The following is a 23708-nucleotide window of genomic DNA, read 5'->3' as shown; positions in this document are numbered from 1 at the left end:
AAAGAAAGAGGTGGGGGAACAATAGCATTTCCTTGTGCATCTTCCTTGATCTATGTAGCCAACCTGTTCATCACTGGATGCAGTGCTTGGGAGGCTCTTGAGACCACACTGTTGCTGCTGCTGCTGCTGCTGCTGATGGCATAGTGCTGCTACGCAGCGTTTTCCCTTCCCTCTCCAAAGCCCACGTTTTCCCTTCTTTTCCCGTCTCCTGAGAGCTGCTTCTCTGCCACCCGGTGGGAGCCTCACAAGCACAGCTCTGGGTAGGACAACCTCTTTCACCGTTCATTTCTAAGGATCCGTTTGAACCAACGCTGCAGATCCATGTACTGGCTCATTGCCTGAGAGTGGGCAACGGGATTCATCACCAGGTCATGGAAGAGATTGCATGACCTGGCCATTAGGACCTCTGGGGGCAAGCGGATGCCCTGAGGAAGCCTCTGGTTGCCCACAATGAAGTGATTGAGGCGTCTCGTTTCCACAGACGTGCGCAGGCTCTCGCTGATATCCATCAGCCGACTCACAAAATGTCTCCTGCGCCACACTGACGCGGGCAAGATGCTCAGGAGGTGCATGACAATGGTCTTGATGGTATAGGTGGAAAAGCCTAAGCCCAGCTGAAGACGAGTGAAGAACTGCAGGCATTTCAGGTGCAAGCTGTCAGGGGGAGCCCGCCTGGCGATGTACATGAAGAACTTCCTCTCGGCCACAGCGTAGCTCTCTGGCCAGATTGTGCTGGAGGTGTGGGCTTGCCTAGGCTGGCTGCTCACAAAGACGTCTGAGTTGCCTTGCCGCACCCCGAAGAGCATCTCGATCCGGTAGCTTTCGCTGCCATTGGTCACCTTGAACTGGCAGGAGCGTCTGGAGGGCAGCAGCACTAAATGCCAACGGTGTGACTCAGGCAAAGCTGGCCAGATTGCTCTCACCAGCTGGTAGAACCAGCGGGCAGTTTTCTCCACGTCCAGGTAGGAGCCTGTGCACAGGGTATGAAGGAGGCTGGGATCCTGATGCCTCCTCAGCTCCTCCTCAGGGTGGTGCAGGAAGCACAGCATGTTCTCACCCTGCTGCTCACTCGTGCAGGTGCACTCCTGCTGCACGCGGATGTGGAAGTTCCTCAAGCGCCTCTGCTGTGCAGTGCCCAGCTCTAGGTGGAAGCTGTGCCCTCGGGGAGGTGTCATGGGTACGAGCACCTGGTAGACAACATCCTGCTCACGGGGACTCCAACCTTCGAAGGCACTGCCCACCCCAATGGCTCCGTGCAGCACCGGATAGAAACTGTTGGACAAGACCCGTCGAAAATAAATTGCAAAATGCTTCATCAGGGTTCTTGTCCACATGCATCCTCCCTGCAGGTCCTGCACAGGCCACTGTATGCGCTCCATTAAGACTCTTCCAAAATTGTCGGCACGATCACGGGATTCTTGCACTTGATTTCCGACGTCATTGACGTTCACTGCAAAGCCAGCCTCATTGCCAGCTTCATTCGCAGCAGCATTGTCGACATCCTCTGCACGGCCACCATCACCGTCATCTTCCTCCACCTCCATTTCATTGTCTCCTTCATCTTCATTTCCAAAGTCTTCTTCATGTGCATCCACATTTTCAACCTCCTCTTCATTTACACCATCATGTCCTTCTCCTTGCTCCTCTCTCCTCAGGCTCCCTTTCCTCCACATATACCACAGTGCCAAGAGAAGGAGCAGGAGCCCAGCAAGAGCCCAGACCTGCCAGTGCTGCCGGGCAGAGGAGAGCAGGTCTCCCCAGGCCAAGACACCCTGCTTCAGCAGGACCAGCTGCTCCACCTCGCGCTGCAGACGAATCTTCTCCTCTTCCTGGAGCTTGGCACGCACTTCCATTTGCAGACGTGCCACCTCGTCCAAGCCATCACCCATGGGCTGTGGGTACTGGACTAAACTTTGCAAGAGCAAGAGCCACAATACCCAGGTATCCATGGTCTGCAGGAGGATGGAGAGAAGGCCTTGAGAGAGAGGGGCTGAGAGGGAGGCAGCTGGCAGCAGGGATTGGCGGGGGTGGGGGGCAGCAGGGACAGGAATCTCAGGGATCTGCGAGCAGGAAGCACAGGACCCCAGAGAGCTGGCAAGCAGCCAGGCCCGTTCTGCTGCCCGAGCAGCAGCAGCAGCAGCAGCAGCAGCAGCAGCAGCAGCAGCAGCACGGTGTCCTGCCCAAGGCTGCGCCATGAGGGGCTGTTCCTGGATGCAGGGGGAAAAGCCAGCCCCGGGTACTGCGTTTCTGCGCCGGCCCTTATGCCCAGCCCAGCCTCCCCACCATGTGCGCACTCACCGCTTGCCCAAGCAATACAGGGCCAGCGTTGCCTGCTGGGGCCTTGTATAGCTGCCCCCATTTGTGACATGGCCCCGTGATGTCATGCTCGTCACAGTACACCACAACCAGCCCAGCCCCACCCTTTGTCCCCACCCCAGCTCGGACTGTCGCAGGGGCCCTGGGCTACCGGTTAAGGCAGCCTTTGAGTGAATCTTCTTCAAAGAGCCTCTCTTGGCCCTTCTCTTGTCTTTTTTCTCAGCTGCCCTCCACTGGCAATCTCATAGATATCCATGTTGGAAGGCACTCTTGAGGATCATGGAGTCAAAGCCTTGACTCCATGCTGAGCTTCAGTCAAATCCTCTCAGTCTATAAAAGCTGCACTTTGGTTTCAGCCTGGCTGCTTTTCTGCAGAATGAGCATGACAGCATCCTCCTGGCTTCCCCACACCACTTGTGGACCAGGCCTCTGGAGAGCACTCCTTTGTTCTGCTCCAGAAAGAGTTTCCCAGCACAATTGTTCTGCATTAGAAAGATGTATTTTTAGTGACCAGTTCCAGATAGATTGGTCTGTCTTTCTGTGCATAATCAGGCACAGCTACACAGACTCGCAGTGATGAACCGCCATCTAAGAGTCGCAGGCTGCTATTGTAGGTCTTGCCCCTGATTCCTACCCAAAAATGCTCAACCCCATCAGCACCATCATTAAGCTCTAGACAGGTGGAACCCAGCCTTACATAGAGGGTGACCCCAGCGGCCCTCCTTCCCTGCCTGTGTCTTCTGCAGGGTTACAAATATATAAACCAGAGGGAGCATAAAACAGAGGGGTATTGTGGTGGCCAACAGCTTGCCGGAAGGCCTCACGGTTTCATTTCATCCTAATTTTAGAACTGAAGCATAAGTAATTCTATAAGTACTTTAATGATGAAACTTAAGCAGTGTGGACCGTTAGGGAGCAGGCCCGGAGCGTTGGGGACACCAGCACCTATTGGCTGTTCTACCAGGTGGCAACTGCTTCAACCAATGTGGACTGACCAGGCAGACATTCAGATCTGCAAAGGAAGAGAGCACTCAACAAAAGTTGCTTGCTGTGCATGAACCTTGGTGTGTGTGTGTATGGTCCCATTCCTGCCTCCACAACCAAAGTGACAGAGGGCTTCCATGCAGTAGGAAACTGGAGAAGAAGTCTTGTTCCTTCTGAGTACCACAGGCAGTGGGGGAAGGAAGAGGGTGATGCACCTGGGAATTAGGATAAAAAAGGGGGCCGCGGCCTTGTCCTGGGTCTCAACAAATGGAGACACCCCAAGGGGAAATGTCCCTTGGCCTCTCCCTTTATTCCAATAACATAACAAGACTCCTCTGTGTCCTCCCTGGAGATAACCTCTGGCGTTGTGAGGTTTGTTCCCCACAGGGACACACCCTACTCTTTCAGTGCCCATTCTCCAGCTCTTCTCTGCTTTCTAACACGTCTAGAAGCCCGTGTCCTTGCTGCTGCACGGATCTCCCACGGCTCTCTGCCAGCAGCGCTCCAGAGCTCCCAGCTCCTCCAGCTGGCAGGGCCTCAGCGCCTGCCCTGTGCCCTCCCGCCCTGACGGCCGCACCAGGCCCTGCTTGCTGTCCTCATGCTGGCACTCCTGGCCCCAGTGCTCTCCAAGGCCTTCTCCGGGGGCACCTTCCTGCGGCCTTTCACTCTCTGCACCAGGCCCAGCAGAGACCTGAGAGCGGCAGTGTCTCGGACAAGGGCCTGCAGGGACTGCACCAGGCCCAGTGGCTTCCCACTGACAAGCGGGGCCGGCTTGGGCTGGAGATGCACAAGAAATTCTTGCCTCTCAGGCTGCTCAGGCCCTGGCCCACACTGCCCACAGCAGCTGTGGCTGCCCCATCCCTGGCAGCATTCCAGGCCAGGCTGGACGGGGCCTGAAACAACCGGGCCTAGGAGAAGGTGTCCCTGCCCTTGGCAGCAGGGTGCAACAAGACCATTTTTAAGGATCCTTCCAAGGGAGGCCCTTCTGGCCTTCTGTGGTCGCAGGGGCCGCGGTCAACTGGACTTCATTTCTGATTAGAACCAATTCACCACTGCAAGTTTGGCCAATTTCAAGGAGACTCTTCACAAGCTCACATTCACAACTTGTCGCTTTTACCTACACCACAGGTCTGGTTGAGGTCAATAAAGTCTTGCACGATCCAGGTTCTGGAATCTTGTCCTTTATTGAATCAAGAGCAATGAAATTTCTAGGTTGCTACTCATAAAAGCACTAACTATAGAACATAATTGTGTGTCCCCAGCAGACAGAGACACCATATATGTCTTTACTACTACATTAAAAAAAAACTCTTTAATATTAAACTCTTCATATATACAATATAAAAGATGTAATTGGTATGTATGTTATAAATGTATCGATTTCATGAAAACTTTATAATAATGTGCTATACTGTATATACGGTATAAGTGCCCTATGAGCATTAATATGTATCACAACTTAGAGTGACGCTAAATATTGGCTATATTGCATTCTTTAAACAAAATTACATATTTGACCCTTTAGAATAATTTCTTCTCATTATATAAAATGACAACATTCATGTAATTGACCATATATATATTATTCTATTGGCTTTTATGGTCTTTTACTATTATATATGGTAATTGATAAGCTTTCTAGCATATAATATGTACACAGGGGACATATATACACCCATTCACAACTTAGATCTCTACGTATACAAAATATCAGCTCAGCTCCAGCACGGTTGGTACAATGCTGACCTGAAGGATTCCCATGCGGAAAGAAGGAGAAGCACCCTCGCATTCACTGATCCTAAACACTGTAGCCAGAGATTGTGGAGCCTCTCTCCCCAGAGAAAGTTAAGAACCTTGTTCCAAACGCAATCCTTTGTAGTGTAGAGCGGGAAGACCTGCCTGGAGCACCTCTGAACCAAATGATGCCACCAGTGGTCCTTTCAAACATTCCCTCATCTGAGATTCTGAGATCGGCGTCTCTGCACAGGATGAAGCCCTCGGAGGGAAAATGGACTCAAAGAAAGAGGTGGGGGAACAATAGCATTTCCTTGTGCATCTTCCTTGATCTATGTAGCCAACCTGTTCATCACTGGATGCAGTGCTTGGGAGGCTCTTGAGACCACACTGTTGCTGCTGCTGCTGCTGCTGCTGATGGCATAGTGCTGCTACGCAGCGTTTTCCCTTCCCTCTCCAAAGCCCACGTTTTCCCTTCTTTTCCCGTCTCCTGAGAGCTGCTTCTCTGCCACCCGGTGGGAGCCTCACAAGCACAGCTCTGGGTAGGACAACCTCTTTCACCGTTCATTTCTAAGGATCCGTTTGAACCAACGCTGCAGATCCATGTACTGGCTCATTGCCTGAGAGTGGGCAACGGGATTCATCACCAGGTCATGGAAGAGATTGCATGACCTGGCCATTAGGACCTCTGGGGGCAAGCGGATGCCCTGAGGAAGCCTCTGGTTGCCCACAATGAAGTGATTGAGGCGTCTCGTTTCCACAGACGTGCGCAGGCTCTCGCTGATATCCATCAGCCGACTCACAAAATGTCTCCTGCGCCACACTGACGCGGGCAAGATGCTCAGGAGGTGCATGACAATGGTCTTGATGGTATAGGTGGAAAAGCCTAAGCCCAGCTGAAGACGAGTGAAGAACTGCAGGCATTTCAGGTGCAAGCTGTCAGGGGGAGCCCGCCTGGCGATGTACATGAAGAACTTCCTCTCGGCCACAGCGTAGCTCTCTGGCCAGATTGTGCTGGAGGTGTGGGCTTGCCTAGGCTGGCTGCTCACAAAGACGTCTGAGTTGCCTTGCCGCACCCCAAAGAGCATCTCGATCCGGTAGCTTTCGCTGCCATTGGTCACCTTGAACTGGCAGGAGCGTCTGGAGGGCAGCAGCACTAAATGCCAACGGTGTGACTCAGGCAAAGCTGGCCAGATTGCTCTCACCAGCTGGTAGAACCAGCGGGCAGTTTTCTCCACGTCCAGGTAGGAGCCTGTGCACAGGGTATGAAGGAGGCTGGGATCCTGATGCCTCCTCAGCTCCTCCTCAGGGTGGTGCAGGAAGCACAGCATGTTCTCACCCTGCTGCTCACTCGTGCAGGTGCACTCCTGCTGCACGCGGATGTGGAAGTTCCTCAAGCGCCTCTGCTGTGCAGTGCCCAGCTCTAGGTGGAAGCTGTGCCCTCGGGGAGGTGTCATGGGTACGAGCACCTGGTAGACAACATCCTGCTCACGGGGACTCCAACCTTCGAAGGCACTGCCCACCCCAATGGCTCCGTGCAGCACCGGATAGAAACTGTTGGACAAGACCCGTCGAAAATAAATTGCAAAATGCTTCATCAGGGTTCTTGTCCACATGCATCCTCCCTGCAGGTCCTGCACAGGCCACTGTATGCGCTCCATTAAGACTCTTCCAAAATTGTCGGCACGATCACGGGATTCTTGCACTTGATTTCCGACGTCATTGACGTTCACTGCAAAGCCAGCCTCATTGCCAGCTTCATTCGCAGCAGCATTGTCGACATCCTCTGCACGGCCACCATCACCGTCATCTTCCTCCACCTCCATTTCATTGTCTCCTTCATCTTCATTTCCAAAGTCTTCTTCATGTGCATCCACATTTTCAACCTCCTCTTCATTTACACCATCATGTCCTTCTCCTTGCTCCTCTCTCCTCAGGCTCCCTTTCCTCCACATATACCACAGTGCCAAGAGAAGGAGCAGGAGCCCAGCAAGAGCCCAGACCTGCCAGTGCTGCCGGGCAGAGGAGAGCAGGTCTCCCCAGGCCAAGACACCCTGCTTCAGCAGGACCAGCTGCTCCACCTCGCGCTGCAGACGAATCTTCTCCTCTTCCTGGAGCTTGGCACGCACCTCCATTTGCAGACGTGCCACCTCGTCCAAGCCATCACCCACGGGCTGTGGGTACTGGACTAAACTTTGCAAGAGCAAGAGCCACAATACCCAGGTATCCATGGTCTGCAGGAGGATGGAGAGAAGGCCTTGAGAGAGAGGGGCTGAGAGGGAGGCAGCTGGCAGCAGGGATTGGCGGGGGTGGGGGGCAGCAGGGACAGGAATCTCAGGGATCTGCGAGCAGGAAGCACAGGACCCCAGAGAGCTGGCAAGCAGCCAGGCCCGTTCTGCTGCCCGAGCAGCAGCAGCAGCAGCAGCAGCAGCAGCAGCAGCAGCAGCAGCACGGTGTCCTGCCCAAGGCTGCGCCATGAGGGGCTGTTCCTGGATGCAGGGGGAAAAGCCAGCCCCGGGTACTGCGTTTCTGCGCCGGCCCTTATGCCCAGCCCAGCCTCCCCACCATGTGCGCACTCACCGCTTGCCCAAGCAATACAGGGCCAGCGTTGCCTGCTGGGGCCTTGTATAGCTGCCCCCATTTGTGACATGGCCCCGTGATGTCATGCTCGTCACAGTACACCACAACCAGCCCAGCCCCACCCTTTGTCCCCACCCCAGCTCGGACTGTCGCAGGGGCCCTGGGCTACCGGTTAAGGCAGCCTTTGAGTGAATCTTCTTCAAAGAGCCTCTCTTGGCCCTTCTCTTGTCTTTTTTCTCAGCTGCCCTCCACTGGCAATCTCATAGATATCCATGTTGGAAGGCACTCTTGAGGATCATGGAGTCAAAGCCTTGACTCCATGCTGAGCTTCAGTCAAATCCTCTCAGTCTATAAAAGCTGCACTTTGGTTTCAGCCTGGCTGCTTTTCTGCAGAATGAGCATGACAGCATCCTCCTGGCTTCCCCACACCACTTGTGGACCAGGCCTCTGGAGAGCACTCCTTTGTTCTGCTCCAGAAAGAGTTTCCCAGCACAATTGTTCTGCATTAGAAAGATGTATTTTTAGTGACCAGTTCCAGATAGATTGGTCTGTCTTTCTGTGCATAATCAGGCACAGCTACACAGACTCGCAGTGATGAACCGCCATCTAAGAGTCGCAGGCTGCTATTGTAGGTCTTGCCCCTGATTCCTACCCAAAAATGCTCAACCCCATCAGCACCATCATTAAGCTCTAGACAGGTGGAACCCAGCCTTACATAGAGGGTGACCCCAGCGGCCCTCCTTCCCTGCCTGTGTCTTCTGCAGGGTTACAAATATATAAACCAGAGGGAGCATAAAACAGAGGGGTATTGTGGTGGCCAACAGCTTGCCGGAAGGCCTCACGGTTTCATTTCATCCTAATTTTAGAACTGAAGCATAAGTAATTCTATAAGTACTTTAATGATGAAACTTAAGCAGTGTGGACCGTTAGGGAGCAGGCCCGGAGCGTTGGGGACACCAGCACCTATTGGCTGTTCTACCAGGTGGCAACTGCTTCAACCAATGTGGACTGACCAGGCAGACATTCAGATCTGCAAAGGAAGAGAGCACTCAACAAAAGTTGCTTGCTGTGCATGAACCTTGGTGTGTGTGTGTATGGTCCCATTCCTGCCTCCACAACCAAAGTGACAGAGGGCTTCCATGCAGTAGGAAACTGGAGAAGAAGTCTTGTTCCTTCTGAGTACCACAGGCAGTGGGGGAAGGAAGAGGGTGATGCACCTGGGAATTAGGATAAAAAAGGGGGCCGCGGCCTTGTCCTGGGTCTCAACAAATGGAGACACCCCAAGGGGAAATGTCCCTTGGCCTCTCCCTTTATTCCAATAACATAACAAGACTCCTCTGTGTCCTCCCTGGAGATAACATCTGGCGTTGTGAGGTTTGTTCCCCACAGGGACACACCCTACTCTTTCAGTGCCCATTCTCCAGCTCTTCTCTGCTTTCTAACACGTCTAGAAGCCCGTGTCCTTGCTGCTGCACGGATCTCCCACGGCTCTCTGCCAGCAGCGCTCCAGAGCTCCCAGCTCCTCCAGCTGGCAGGGCCTCAGCGCCTGCCCTGTGCCCTCCCGCCCTGACGGCCGCACCAGGCCCTGCTTGCTGTCCTCATGCTGGCACTCCTGGCCCCAGTGCTCTCCAAGGCCTTCTCCGGGGGCACCTTCCTGCGGCCTTTCACTCTCTGCACCAGGCCCAGCAGAGACCTGAGAGCGGCAGTGTCTCGGACAAGGGCCTGCAGGGACTGCACCAGGCCCAGTGGCTTCCCACTGACAAGCGGGGCCGGCTTGGGCTGGAGATGCACAAGAAATTCTTGCCTCTCAGGCTGCTCAGGCCCTGGCCCACACTGCCCACAGCAGCTGTGGCTGCCCCATCCCTGGCAGCATTCCAGGCCAGGCTGGACGGGGCCTGAAACAACCGGGCCTAGGAGAAGGTGTCCCTGCCCTTGGCAGCAGGGTGCAACAAGACCATTTTTAAGGATCCTTCCAAGGGAGGCCCTTCTGGCCTTCTGTGGTCGCAGGGGCCGCGGTCAACTGGACTTCATTTCTGATTAGAACCAATTCACCACTGCAAGTTTGGCCAATTTCAAGGAGACTCTTCACAAGCTCACATTCACAACTTGTCGCTTTTACCTACACCACAGGTCTGGTTGAGGTCAATAAAGTCTTGCACGATCCAGGTTCTGGAATCTTGTCCTTTATTGAATCAAGAGCAATGAAATTTCTAGGTTGCTACTCATAAAAGCACTAACTATAGAACATAATTGTGTGTCCCCAGCAGACAGAGACACCATATATGTCTTTACTACTACATTAAAAAAAAACTCTTTAATATTAAACTCTTCATATATACAATATAAAAGATGTAATTGGTATGTATGTTATAAATGTATCGATTTCATGAAAACCTTATAATAATGTGCTATACTGTATATACGGTATAAGTGCCCTATGAGCATTAATATGTATCACAACTTAGAGTGACGCTAAATATTGGCTATATTGCATTCTTTAAACAAAATTACATATTTGACCCTTTAGAATAATTTCTTCTCATTATATAAAATGACAACATTCATGTAATTGACCATATATATATTATTCTATTGGCTTTTATGATCTTTTACTATTATATATGGTAATTGATAAGCTTTCTAGCATATAATATGTACACAGGGGACATATATACACCCATTCACAACTTAGATCTCTACGTATACAAAATATCAGCTCAGCTCCAGCACGGTTGGTACAATGCTGACCTGAAGGATTCCCATGCGGAAAGAAGGAGAAGCACCCTCGCATTCACTGATCCTAAACACTGTAGCCAGAGATTGTGGAGCCTCTCTCCCCAGAGAAAGTTAAGAACCTTGTTCCAAACGCAATCCTTTGTAGTGTAGAGCGGGAAGACCTGCCTGGAGCACCTCTGAACCAAATGATGCCACCAGTGGTCCTTTCAAACATTCCCTCATCTGAGATTCTGAGATCGGCGTCTCTGCACAGGATGAAGCCCTCGGAGGGAAAATGGACTCAAAGAAAGAGGTGGGGGAACAATAGCATTTCCTTGTGCATCTTCCTTGATCTATGTAGCCAACCTGTTCATCACTGGATGCAGTGCTTGGGAGGCTCTTGAGACCACACTGTTGCTGCTGCTGCTGCTGCTGCTGATGGCATAGTGCTGCTACGCAGCGTTTTCCCTTCCCTCTCCAAAGCCCACGTTTTCCCTTCTTTTCCCGTCTCCTGAGAGCTGCTTCTCTGCCACCCGGTGGGAGCCTCACAAGCACAGCTCTGGGTAGGACAACCTCTTTCACCGTTCATTTCTAAGGATCCGTTTGAACCAACGCTGCAGATCCATGTACTGGCTCATTGCCTGAGAGTGGGCAACGGGATTCATCACCAGGTCATGGAAGAGATTGCATGACCTGGCCATTAGGACCTCTGGGGGCAAGCGGATGCCCTGAGGAAGCCTCTGGTTGCCCACAATGAAGTGATTGAGGCGTCTCGTTTCCACAGACGTGCGCAGGCTCTCGCTGATATCCATCAGCCGACTCACAAAATGTCTCCTGCGCCACACTGACGCGGGCAAGATGCTCAGGAGGTGCATGACAATGGTCTTGATGGTATAGGTGGAAAAGCCTAAGCCCAGCTGAAGACGAGTGAAGAACTGCAGGCATTTCAGGTGCAAGCTGTCAGGGGGAGCCCGCCTGGCGATGTACATGAAGAACTTCCTCTCGGCCACAGCGTAGCTCTCTGGCCAGATTGTGCTGGAGGTGTGGGCTTGCCTAGGCTGGCTGCTCACAAAGACGTCTGAGTTGCCTTGCCGCACCCCGAAGAGCATCTCGATCCGGTAGCTTTCGCTGCCATTGGTCACCTTGAACTGGCAGGAGCGTCTGGAGGGCAGCAGCACTAAATGCCAACGGTGTGACTCAGGCAAAGCTGGCCAGATTGCTCTCACCAGCTGGTAGAACCAGCGGGCAGTTTTCTCCACGTCCAGGTAGGAGCCTGTGCACAGGGTATGAAGGAGGCTGGGATCCTGATGCCTCCTCAGCTCCTCCTCAGGGTGGTGCAGGAAGCACAGCATGTTCTCACCCTGCTGCTCACTCGTGCAGGTGCACTCCTGCTGCACGCGGATGTGGAAGTTCCTCAAGCGCCTCTGCTGTGCAGTGCCCAGCTCTAGGTGGAAGCTGTGCCCTCGGGGAGGTGTCATGGGTACGAGCACCTGGTAGACAACATCCTGCTCACGGGGACTCCAACCTTCGAAGGCACTGCCCACCCCAATGGCTCCGTGCAGCACCGGATAGAAACTGTTGGACAAGACCCGTCGAAAATAAATTGCAAAATGCTTCATCAGGGTTCTTGTCCACATGCATCCTCCCTGCAGGTCCTGCACAGGCCACTGTATGCGCTCCATTAAGACTCTTCCAAAATTGTCGGCACGATCACGGGATTCTTGCACTTGATTTCCGACGTCATTGACGTTCACTGCAAAGCCAGCCTCATTGCCAGCTTCATTCGCAGCAGCATTGTCGACATCCTCTGCACGGCCACCATCACCGTCATCTTCCTCCACCTCCATTTCATTGTCTCCTTCATCTTCATTTCCAAAGTCTTCTTCATGTGCATCCACATTTTCAACCTCCTCTTCATTTACACCATCATGTCCTTCTCCTTGCTCCTCTCTCCTCAGGCTCCCTTTCCTCCACATATACCACAGTGCCAAGAGAAGGAGCAGGAGCCCAGCAAGAGCCCAGACCTGCCAGTGCTGCCGGGCAGAGGAGAGCAGGTCTCCCCAGGCCAAGACACCCTGCTTCAGCAGGACCAGCTGCTCCACCTCGCGCTGCAGACGAATCTTCTCCTCTTCCTGGAGCTTGGCACGCACCTCCATTTGCAGACGTGCCACCTCGTCCAAGCCATCACCCACGGGCTGTGGGTACTGGACTAAACTTTGCAAGAGCAAGAGCCACAATACCCAGGTATCCATGGTCTGCAGGAGGATGGAGAGAAGGCCTTGAGAGAGAGGGGCTGAGAGGGAGGCAGCTGGCAGCAGGGATTGGCAGGGGGGACAGCAGGGACAGGAATCCCAGGGATCTGCGAGCAGGAAGCACAGGGCCCCAGAGAGCTGGCAAGCAGCCAGGCCCGTTCTGCTGCCCGAGCAGCAGCAGCAGCAGCAGCAGCAGCAGCAGCAGCACGGTGTCCTGCCCAAGGCTGCGCCATGAGGGGCTGTTCCTGGATGCAGGGGGAAAAGCCAGCCCTGGGTACTGCGTTTCTGCGCCGGCCCTTATGCCCAGCCCAGCCTCCCCACCATGTGTGCACTCACCGCTTGCCCAAGCAATGCAGGGCCAGCGTTACCTGCTGGGGCCTTGTATAGCTGCCCCCATTTGTGACATGGCCCCGTGATGTCATGCTCGTCACAGTACACCACAACCAGCCCAGCCCCACCCTTTGTCCCCACCCCAGCTCGGACTGTCGCAGGGGCCCTGGGCTACCGGTTAAGGCAGCCTTTGAGTGAATCTTCTTCAAAGAGCCTCTCTTGGCCCTTCTCTTGTCTTTTTTCTCAGCTGCCCTCCACTGGCAATCTCACAGATATCCATGTTGGAAGGCACTCTTGAGGATCATGGAGTCAAAGCCTTGACTCCATGCTGAGCTTCAGTCAAATCCTCTCAGTCTATAAAAGCTGCACTTTGGTTTCAGCCTGGCTGCTTTTCTGCAGAATGAGCATGACAGCATCCTCCTGGCTTCCCCACACCACTTGTGGACCAGGCCTCTGGAGAGCACTCCTTTGTTCTGCTCCAGAAAGAGTTTCCCAGCACAATTGTTCTGCATTAGAAAGATGTATTTTTAGTGACCAGTTCCAGATAGATTGGTTGTCTTTCTGTGCATAATCAGGCACAGCTACACAGACTCGCAGTGATGAACCGCCATCTAAGAGTCGCAGGCTGCTATTGTAGGTCTTGCCCCTGATTCCTACCCAAAAATGCTCAACCCCATCAGCACCATCATTAAGCTCTAGACAGGTGGAACCCAGCCTTACATAGAGGGTGACCCCAGCGGCCCTCCTTCCCTGCCTGTGTCTTCTGCAGGGTTACAAATATATAAACCAGAGGGAGCATAAAACAGAGGGGTATTGTGGTGGCCAACAGCTTGCCGGAAGGCCTCACGGTTTCATTTCATCCTAATTTTAGAACTGAAGCATAAGTAATTCTATAAGTACTTTAATGATGAAACTTAAGCAGTGTGGACCGTTAGGGAGCAGGCCCGGAGCGTTGGGGACACCAGCACCTATTGGCTGTTCTACCAGGTGGCAACTGCTTCAACCAATGTGGACTGACCAGGCAGACATTCAGATCTGCAAAGGAAGAGAGCACTCAACAAAAGTTGCTTGCTGTGCATGAACCTTGGTGTGTGTGTGTATGGTCCCATTCCTGCCTCCACAACCAAAGTGACAGAGGGCTTCCATGCAGTAGGAAACTGGAGAAGAAGTCTTGTTCCTTCTGAGTACCACAGGCAGTGGGGGAAGGAAGAGGGTGATGCACCTGGGAATTAGGATAAAAAAGGGGGGCCGCGCCCTTGTCCTGGGTCTCAACAAATGGAGACACCCCAAGGGGAAATGTCCCTTGGCCTCTCCCTTTATTCCAATAACATAACAAGACTCCTCTGTGTCCTCCCTGGAGATAACATCTGGCGTTGTGAGGTTTGTTCCCCACAGGGACACACCCTACTCTTTCAGTGCCCATTCTCCAGCTCTTCTCTGCTTTCTAACACGTCTAGAAGCCCGTGTCCTTGCTGCTGCACGGATCTCCCACGGCTCTCTGCCAGCAGCGCTCCAGAGCTCCCAGCTCCTCCAGCTGGCAGGGCCTCAGCGCCTGCCCTGTGCCCTCCCGCCCTGACGGCCGCACCAGGCCCTGCTTGCTGTCCTCATGCTGGCACTCCTGGCCCCAGTGCTCTCCAAGGCCTTCTCCGGGGGCACCTTCCTGCGGCCTTTCACTCTCTGCACCAGGCCCAGCAGAGACCTGAGAGCGGCAGTGTCTCGGACAAGGGCCTGCAGGGACTGCACCAGGCCCAGTGGCTTCCCACTGACAAGCGGGGCCGGCTTGGGCTGGAGATGCACAAGAAATTCTTGCCTCTCAGGCTGCTCAGGCCCTGGCCCACACTGCCCACAGCAGCTGTGGCTGCCCCATCCCTGGCAGCATTCCAGGCCAGGCTGGACGGGGCCTGAAACAACCGGGCCTAGGAGAAGGTGTCCCTGCCCTTGGCAGCAGGGTGCAACAAGACCATTTTTAAGGATCCTTCCAAGGGAGGCCCTTCTGGCCTTCTGTGGTCGCAGGGGCCGCGGTCAACTGGACTTCATTTCTGATTAGAACCAATTCACCACTGCAAGTTTGGCCAATTTCAAGGAGACTCTTCACAAGCTCACATTCACAACTTGTCGCTTTTACCTACACCACAGGTCTGGTTGAGGTCAATAAAGTCTTGCACGATCCAGGTTCTGGAATCTTGTCCTTTATTGAATCAAGAGCAACGAAATTTCTAGGTTGCTACTCATAAAAGCACTAACTATAGAACATAATTGTGTGTCCCCAGCAGACAGAGACACCATATATGTCTTTACTACTACATTAAAAAAAAACTCCTTAATATTAAACTCTTCATATATACAATATAAAAGATGTAATTGGTATGTATGTTATAAATGTATCGATTTCATGAAAACCTTATAATAATGTGCTATACTGTATATACGGTATAAGTGCCCTATGAGCATTAATATGTATCACAACTTAGAGTGATGCTAAATATTGGCTATATTGCATTCTTTAAACAAAATTACATATTTGACCCTTTAGAATAATTTCTTCTCATTATATAAAATTACAACATTCATGTAATTGACCATATATATATTATTCTATTGGCTTTTATGATCTTTTACTATTATATATGGTAATTGATAAGCTTTCTAGCATATAATATGTACACAGGGGACATATATACACCCATTAACAACTTAGATCTCTACGTATACAAAATATCAGCTCAGCTCCAGCACGGTTGGTACAATGCTGACCTGAAGGATTCCCATGCGGAAAGAAGGAGAAGCACCGTCGCATTCACTGATCCTAAACACTGTAGCCAGAGATTGTGGAGCCTCTCTCCCCAGAGAAAGTTAAGAACCTTGTTCCAAACGCAATCCTTTGTAGTGTAGAGCGGGAAGACCTGCCTGGAGCACCTCTGAACCAAATGATACCACCAGTGGTCCTTTCAAACATTCCCTCATCTGAGATTCTGAGATCGGCGTCTCTGCACAGGATGAAGCCCTCGGAGGGAAAATGGACTCAAAGAAAGAGGTGGGGGAACAATAGCATTTCCTTGTGCATCTTCCTTGATCTATGTAGCCAACCTGTTCATCACTGGATGCAGTGCTTGGGAGGCTCTTGAGACCACACTGTTGCTGCTGCTGCTGCTGCTGCTGATGGCATAGTGCTGCTACGCAGCGTTTTCCCTTCCCTCTCCAAAGCCCACATTCTCCCTTCTTTTCCCGTCTCCTGAGAGCTGCTTCTCTGCCACCCGGTGGGAGCCTCACAAGCACAGCTCTGGGCAGGACAACCTCTTTCACCGTTCATTTCTAAGGATCCGTTTGAACCAACGCTGCAGATCCATGTACTGGCTCATTGCCTGAGAGTGGGCAACGGGATTCATCACCAGGTCATGGAAGAGATTGCATGACCTGGCCATTAGGACCTCTGGGGGCAAGCGGATGCCCTGAGGAAGCCTCTGGTTGCCCACAATGAAGTGATTGAGGCGTCTCGTTTCCACAGACGTGCGCAGGCTCTCGCTGATATCCATCAGCCGACTCACAAAATGTCTCCTGCGCCACACTGACGCGGGCAAGATGCTCAGGAGGTGCATGACAATGGTCTTGATGGTATAGGTGGAAAAGCCTAAGCCCAGCTGAAGACGAGTGAAGAACTGCAGGCATTTCAGGTGCAAGCTGTCAGGGGGAGCCCGCCTGGCGATGTACATGAAGAACTTCCTCTCGGCCACAGCGTAGCTCTCTGGCCAGATTGTGCTGGAGGTGTGGGCTTGCCTAGGCTGGCTGCTCACAAAGACGTCTGAGTTGCCTTGCCGCACCCCAAAGAGCATCTCGATCCGGTAGCTTTCTCTGCCATTGGTCACCTTGAACTGGCAGGAGCGTCTGGAGGGCAGCAGCACTAAATGCCAACGGTGTGACTCAGGCAAAGCTGGCCAGATTGCTCTCACCAGCTGGTAGAACCAGCGGGCAGTTTTCTCCACGTCCAGGTAGGAGCCTGTGCACAAGGTATGAAGGAGGCTGGGGTCCTGATGCCTCCTCAGCTCCTCCTCAGGGTGGTGCAGGAAGCACAGCATGTTCTCACCCTGCTGCTCACTCGTGCAGGTGCACTCCTGCTGCACGCGGATGTGGAAGTTCCTCAAGCGCCTCTGCTGTGCAGTGCCCAGCTCTAGGTGGAAGCTGTGCCCTCGGGGAGGTGTCATGGGTACGAGCACCTGGTAGACAACATCCTGCTCACGGGGACTCCAACCTTCGAAGGCACTGCCCACCCCAATGGCTCCGTGCAGCACCGGATAGAAACTGTTGGACAAGACCCGTCGAAAATAAATTGCAAAATGCTTCATCAGGGTTCTTGTCCACATGCACCCTCCCTGCAGGTCCTGCACAGGCCACTGTATGCGCTCCATTAAGACTCTTCCAAAATTGTCGGCACGATCACGGGATTCTTGCACTTGATTTCCGACGTCATTGACGTTCACTGCGAAGCCAGCCTCATTGCCAGCTTCATTCGCAGCAGCATTGTCGACATCCTCTGCACGGCCACCATCACCGTCATTTTCCTCCACCTCCATTTCATTGTCTCCTTCATCTTCATTTCCAAAGTCTTCTTCATGTGCATCCACATTTTCAACCTCCTCTTCATTTACACCATCATGTCCTTCTCCTTGCTCCTCTCTCCTCAGGCTCCCTTTCCTCCACATATACCACAGTGCCAAGAGAAGGAGCAGGAGCCCAGCAAGAGCCCAGACCTGCCAGTGCTGCCGGGCAGAGGAGAGCAGGTCTCCCCAGGCCAAGACACCCTGCTTCAGCAGGACCAGCTGCTCCACCTCGCGCTGCAGACGAATCTTCTCCTCTTCCTGGAGCTTGGCACGCACCTCCATTTGCAGACGTGCCACCTCGTCCAAGCCATCACCCACGGGCTGTGGGTACTGGACTAAACTTTGCAAGAGCAAGAGCCACAGTACCCAGGTATCCATGGTCTGCAGGAGGATGGAGAGAAGGCCTTGAGAGAGAGGGGCTGAGAGGGAGGCAGCTGGCAGCAGGGATTGGCGGGGGTGGGGGGCAGCAGGGACAGGAATCTCAGGGATCTGCGAGCAGGAAGCACAGGACCCCAGAGAGCTGGCAAGCAGCCAGGCCCGTTCTGCTGCCCGAGCAGCAGCAGCAGCAGCAGCAGCAGCAGCAGCAGCAGCAGCAGCACGGTGTCCTGCCCAAGGCTGCGCCATGAGGGGCTGTTCCTGGATGCAGGGGGAAAAGCCAGCCCCGGGTACTGCGTTTCTGCGCCGGCCCTTATGCCCAGCCCAGCCTCCCCACCATGTGCGCACTCACCGCTTGCCCAAGCAATACAGGGCCAGCGTTGCCTGCTGGGGCCTTGTATAGCTGCCCCCATTTGTGACATGGCCCCGTGATGTCATGCTCGTCACAGTACACCACAACCAGCCCAGCCCCACCCTTTGTCCCCACCCCAGCTCGGACTGTCACAGGGGCCCTGGGCTACCGGTTAAGGCAGCCTTTGAGTGAATCTTCTTCAAAGAGCCTCTCTTGGCCCTTCTCTTGTCTTTTTTCTCAGCTGCCCTCCACTGGCAATCTCATAGATATCCATGTTGGAAGGCACTCTTGAGGATCATGGAGTCAAAGCCTTGACTCCATGCTGAGCTTCAGTCAAATCCTCTCAGTCTATAAAAGCTGCACTTTGGTTTCAGCCTGGCTGCTTTTCTGCAGAATGAGCATGACAGCATCCTCCTGGCTTCCCCACACCACTTGTGGACCAGGCCTCTGGAGAGCACTCCTTTGTTCTGCTCCAGAAAGAGTTTCCCAGCACAATTGTTCTGCATTAGAAAGATGTATTTTTAGTGACCAGTTCCAGATAGATTGGTCTGTCTTTCTGTGCATAATCAGGCACAGCTACACAGACTCGCAGTGATGAACCGCCATCTAAGAGTCGCAGGCTGCTATTGTAGGTCTTGCCCCTGATTCCTACCCAAAAATGCTCAACCCCATCAGCACCATCATTAAGCTCTAGACAGGTGGAACCCAGCCTTACATAGAGGGTGACCCCAGCGGCCCTCCTTCCCTGCCTGTGTCTTCTGCAGGGTTACAAATATATAAACCAGAGGGAGCATAAAACAGAGGGGTATTGTGGTGGCCAACAGCTTGCCGGAAGGCCTCACGGTTTCATTTCATCCTAATTTTAGAACTGAAGCATAAGTAATTCTATAAGTACTTTAATGATGAAACTTAAGCAGTGTGGACCGCTAGGGAGCAGGCCCGGAGCGTTGGGGACACCAGCACCTATTGGCTGTTCTACCAGGTGGCAACTGCTTCAACCAATGTGGACTGACCAGGCAGACATTCAGATCTGCAAAGGAAGAGAGCACTCAACAAAAGTTGCTTGCTGTGCATGAACCTTGGTGTGTGTGTGTATGGTCCCATTCCTGCCTCCACAACCAAAGTGACAGAGGGCTTCCATGCAGTAGGAAACTGGAGAAGAAGTCTTGTTCCTTCTGAGTACCACAGGCAGTGGGGGAAGGAAGAGGGTGATGCACCTGGGAATTAGGATAAAAAGGGGGTCGCGGCCTTGTCCTGGGTCTCAACAAATGGAGACACCCCAAGGGGAAATGTCCCTTGGCCTCTCCCTTTATTCCAATAACATAACAAGACTCCTCTGTGTCCTCCCTGGAGATAACATCTGGCGTTGTGAGGTTTGTTCCCCACAGGGACACACCCTACTCTTTCAGTGCCCATTCTCCAGCTCTTCTCTGCTTTCTAACACGTCTAGAAGCCCGTGTCCTTGCTGCTGCACGGATCTCCCACGGCTCTCTGCCAGCAGCGCTCCAGAGCTCCCAGCTCCTCCAGCTGGCAGGGCCTCAGCGCCTGCCCTGTGCCCTCCCGCCCTGACGGCCGCACCAGGCCCTGCTTGCTGTCCTCATGCTGGCACTCCTGGCCCCAGTGCTCTCCAAGGCCTTCTCCGGGGGCACCTTCCTGCGGCCTTTCACTCTCTGCACCAGGCCCAGCAGAGACCTGAGAGCGGCAGTGTCTCGGACAAGGGCCTGCAGGGACTGCACCAGGCCCAGTGGCTTCCCACTGACAAGCGGGGCCGGCTTGGGCTGGAGATGCACAAGAAATTCTTGCCTCTCAGGCTGCTCAGGCCCTGGCCCACACTGCCCACAGCAGCTGTGGCTACCCCATCCCTGGCAGCATTCCAGGCCAGGCTGGACGGGGCCTGAAACAACCGGGCCTAGGAGAAGGTGTCCCTGCCCTTGGCAGCAGGGTGCAACAAGACCATTTTTAAGGATCCTTCCAAGGGAGGCCCTTCTGGCCTTCTGTGGTCGCAGGGGCCGCGGTCAACTGGACTTCATTTCTGATTAGAACCAATTCACCACTGCAAGTTTGGCCAATTTCAAGGAGACTCTTCACAAGCTCACATTCACAACTTGTCGCTTTTACCTACACCACAGGTCTGGTTGAGGTCAATAAAGTCTTGCACGATCCAGGTTCTGGAATCTTGTCCTTTATTGAATCAAGAGCAACGAAATTTCTAGGTTGCTACTCATAAAAGCACTAACTATAGAACATAATTGTGTGTCCCCAGCAGACAGAGACACCATATATGTCTTTACTACTACATTAAAAAAAAACTCTTTAATATTAAACTCTTCATATATACAATATAAAAGATGTAATTGGTATGTATGTTATAAATGTATCGATTTCATGAAAACCTTATAATAATGTGCTATACTGTATATACGGTATAAGTGCCCTATGAGCATTAATATGTATCACAACTTAGAGTGACGCTAAATATTGGCTATATTGCATTCTTTAAACAAAATTACATATTTGACCCTTTAGAATAATTTCTTCGCATTATATAAAATGACAACATTCATGTAATTGACCATATATATATTATTCTATTGGCTTTTATGATCTTTTACTATTATATATGGTAATTGATAAGCTTTCTAGCATATAATATGTACACAGGGGATATATATACACCCATTCACAACTTAGATCTCTACGTATACAAAATATCAGCTCAGCTCCAGCACGGTTTGGTACAATGCTGACCTGAAGGATTCCCATGCGGGAAGAAGGAGAAGCACCCTCGCATTCACTGATCCTAAACATTGTAGCCAGAGATTGTGGAGCCTCCCTCCCCAGAGAAAGTTAAGAACCTTGTTCCAAACGCAATCCTTTGTAGTGTAGAGCGGGAAGACCTGCCTGGAGCACCTCTGAACCAAATGATACCACCAGTGGTCCTTTCAAACATTCCCTCATCTGAGATTCTGAGATCGGCGTCTCTGCACAGGATGAAGCCCTCGGAGGGAAAATGGACTCAAAGAAAGAGGTGGGGGAACAATAGCATTTCCTTGTGCATCTTCCTTGATCTATGTAGCCAACCTGTTCATCACTGGATGCAGTGCTTGGGAGGCTCTTGAGACCACACTGTTGCTGCTGCTGCTGCTGCTGCTGATGGCATAGTGCTGCTACGCAGCGTTTTCCCTTCCCTCTCCAAAGCCCACGTTCTCCCTTCTTTTCCCGTCTCCTGAGAGCTGCTTCTCTGCCACCCGGTGGGAGCCTCACAAGCACAGCTCTGGGCAGGACAACCTCTTTCACCGTTCATTTCTAAGGATCCGTTTGAACCAACGCTGCAGATCCATGTACTGGCTCATTGCCTGAGAGTGGGCAACGGGATTCATCACCAGGTCATGGAAGAGATTGCATGACCTGGCCATTAGGACCTCTGGGGGCAAGCGGATGCCCTGAGGAAGCCTCTGGTTGCCCACAATGAAGTGATTGAGGCGTCTCGTTTCCACAGACGTGCGCAGGCTCTCGCTGATATCCATCAGCCGACTCACAAAATGTCTCCTGCGCCACACTGACGCGGGCAAGATGCTCAGGAGGTGCATGACAATGGTCTTGATGGTATAGGTGGAAAAGCCTAAGCCCAGCTGAAGACGAGTGAAGAACTGCAGGCATTTCAGGTGCAAGCTGTCAGGCGGAGCCCGCCTGGCGATGTACATGAAGAACTTCCTCTCGGCCACAGCGTAGCTCTCTGGCCAGATTGTGCTGGAGGTGTGGGCTTGCCTAGGCTGGCTGCTCACAAAGACGTCTGAGTTGCCTTGCCGCACCCCAAAGAGCATCTCGATCCGGTAGCTTTCTCTGCCATTGGTCACCTTGAACTGGCAGGAGCGTCTGGAGGGCAGCAGCACTAAATGCCAACGGTGTGACTCAGGCAAAGCTGGCCAGATTGCTCTCACCAGCTGGTAGAACCAGCGGGCAGTTTTCTCCACGTCCAGGTAGGAGCCTGTGCACAGGGTATGAAGGAGGCTGGGATCCTGATGCCTCCTCAGCTCCTCCTCAGGGTGGTGCAGGAAGCACAGCATGTTCTCACCCTGCTGCTCACTCGTGCAGGTGCACTCCTGCTGCACGCGGATGTGGAAGTTCCTCAAGCGCCTCTGCTGTGCAGTGCCCAGCTCTAGGTGGAAGCTGTGCCCTCGGGGAGGTGTCATGGGTACGAGCACCTGGTAGACAACATCCTGCTCACGGGGACTCCAACCTTCGAAGGCACTGCCCACCCCAATGGCTCCGTGCAGCACCGGATAGAAACTGTTGGACAAGACCCGTCGAAAATAAATTGCAAAATGCTTCATCAGGGTTCTTGTCCACATGCATCCTCCCTGCAGGTCCTGCACAGGCCACTGTATGCGCTCCATTAAGACTCTTCCAAAATTGTCGGCACGATCACGGGATTCTTGCACTTGATTTCCGACGTCATTGACGTTCACTGCAAAGCCAGCCTCATTGCCAGCTTCATTCGCAGCAGCATTGTCGACATCCTCTGCACGGCCACCATCACCGTCATCTTCCTCCACCTCCATTTCATTGTCTCCTTCATCTTCATTTCCAAAGTCTTCTTCATGTGCATCCACATTTTCAACCTCCTCTTCATTTACACCATCATGTCCTTCTCCTTGCTCCTCTCTCCTCAGGCTCCCTTTCCTCCACATATACCACAGTGCCAAGAGAAGGAGCAGGAGCCCAGCAAGAGCCCAGACCTGCCAGTGCTGCCGGGCAGAGGAGAGCAGGTCTCCCCAGGCCAAGACACCCTGCTTCAGCAGGACCAGCTGCTCCACCTCGCGCTGCAGACAAATCTTCTCCTCTTCCTGGAGCTTGGCACGCACCTCCATTTGCAGACGTGCCACCTCGTCCAAGCCATCACCCACGGGCTGTGGGTACTGGACTAAACTTTGCAAGAGCAAGAGCCACAATACCCAGGTATCCATGGTCTGCAGGAGGATGGAGAGAAGGCCTTGAGAGAGAGGGGCTGAGAGGGAGGCAGCTGGCAGCAGGGATTGGCGGGGGTGGGGGGCAGCAGGGACAGGAATCTCAGGGATCTGCGAGCAGGAAGCACAGGACCCCAGAGAGCTGGCAAGCAGCCAGGCCCGTTCTGCTGCCCGAGCAGCAGCAGCAGCAGCAGCAGCAGCAGCACGGTGTCCTGCCCAAGGCTGCGCCATGAGGGGCTGTTCCTGGATGCAGGGGGAAAAGCCAGCCCCGGGTACTGCGTTTCTGCGCCGGCCCTTATGCCCAGCCCAGCCTCCCCACCATGTGCGCACTCACCGCTTGCCCAAGCAATACAGGGCCAGCGTTGCCTGCTGGGGCCTTGTATAGCTGCCCCCATTTGTGACATGGCCCCGTGATGTCATGCTCGTCACAGTACACCACAACCAGCCCAGCCCCACCCTTTGTCCCCACCCCAGCTCGGACTGTCGCAGGGGCCCTGGGCTACCGGTT

General features: G+C 53.1%; 5 protein-coding genes across 5 annotated transcripts; all 5 read right to left on the bottom strand.

The window, feature by feature from the left end:
• Window positions 1–275: 275 nt before the first annotated feature.
• Window positions 276–2384, bottom strand: LOC141728955 (inositol 1,4,5-trisphosphate receptor-interacting protein-like 1). The gene is made up of 2 exons (XM_074540235.1): window positions 2299–2384; window positions 276–1911 (listed from the first exon to the last, which is right to left on the bottom strand). The coding sequence occupies exons 1-2, from the start codon at window positions 2382–2384 to the stop codon at window positions 276–278; spliced, it is 1722 nt and encodes a 573-aa protein (XP_074396336.1).
• Window positions 2385–5591: 3207 nt separating this feature from the next.
• On the bottom strand, window positions 5592–7700 carry LOC141728954 (inositol 1,4,5-trisphosphate receptor-interacting protein-like 1). The gene is made up of 2 exons (XM_074540234.1): window positions 7615–7700; window positions 5592–7227 (listed from the first exon to the last, which is right to left on the bottom strand). Exons 1-2 carry the CDS (start codon window positions 7698–7700, stop codon window positions 5592–5594), a joined length of 1722 nt encoding a protein of 573 aa, XP_074396335.1.
• Window positions 7701–10907: 3207 nt separating this feature from the next.
• LOC141728953 (inositol 1,4,5-trisphosphate receptor-interacting protein-like 1) lies at window positions 10908–12581 on the bottom strand. The gene has a single exon (XM_074540233.1). The coding sequence runs from the start codon at window positions 12579–12581 to the stop codon at window positions 10908–10910; it is 1674 nt and encodes a 557-aa protein (XP_074396334.1).
• A 3548-nt stretch (window positions 12582–16129) lies between these two features.
• On the bottom strand, window positions 16130–18319 carry LOC141728911 (inositol 1,4,5-trisphosphate receptor-interacting protein-like 1). The gene is made up of 2 exons (XM_074540227.1): window positions 18234–18319; window positions 16130–17846 (listed from the first exon to the last, which is right to left on the bottom strand). The coding sequence occupies exons 1-2, from the start codon at window positions 18317–18319 to the stop codon at window positions 16211–16213; spliced, it is 1722 nt and encodes a 573-aa protein (XP_074396328.1). The 3' UTR covers window positions 16130–16210.
• Window positions 18320–21388: 3069 nt separating this feature from the next.
• On the bottom strand, window positions 21389–23620 carry LOC141728910 (inositol 1,4,5-trisphosphate receptor-interacting protein-like 1). Its single transcript, XM_074540226.1, has 2 exons — window positions 23535–23620; window positions 21389–23162 (listed from the first exon to the last, which is right to left on the bottom strand). The coding sequence occupies exons 1-2, from the start codon at window positions 23618–23620 to the stop codon at window positions 21527–21529; spliced, it is 1722 nt and encodes a 573-aa protein (XP_074396327.1). The 3' UTR covers window positions 21389–21526.
• Window positions 23621–23708: the final 88 nt, after the last annotated feature.

Source organism: Zonotrichia albicollis, chromosome 4 (genome assembly GCF_047830755.1).
Source record: "Zonotrichia albicollis isolate bZonAlb1 chromosome 4, bZonAlb1.hap1, whole genome shotgun sequence".
Classification (NCBI taxonomy): domain Eukaryota; kingdom Metazoa; phylum Chordata; class Aves; order Passeriformes; family Passerellidae; genus Zonotrichia; species Zonotrichia albicollis.
The sequence above is the reverse complement of the archived record's forward strand: the minus strand, read 5'-3'. Positions and strand labels throughout refer to the sequence as shown.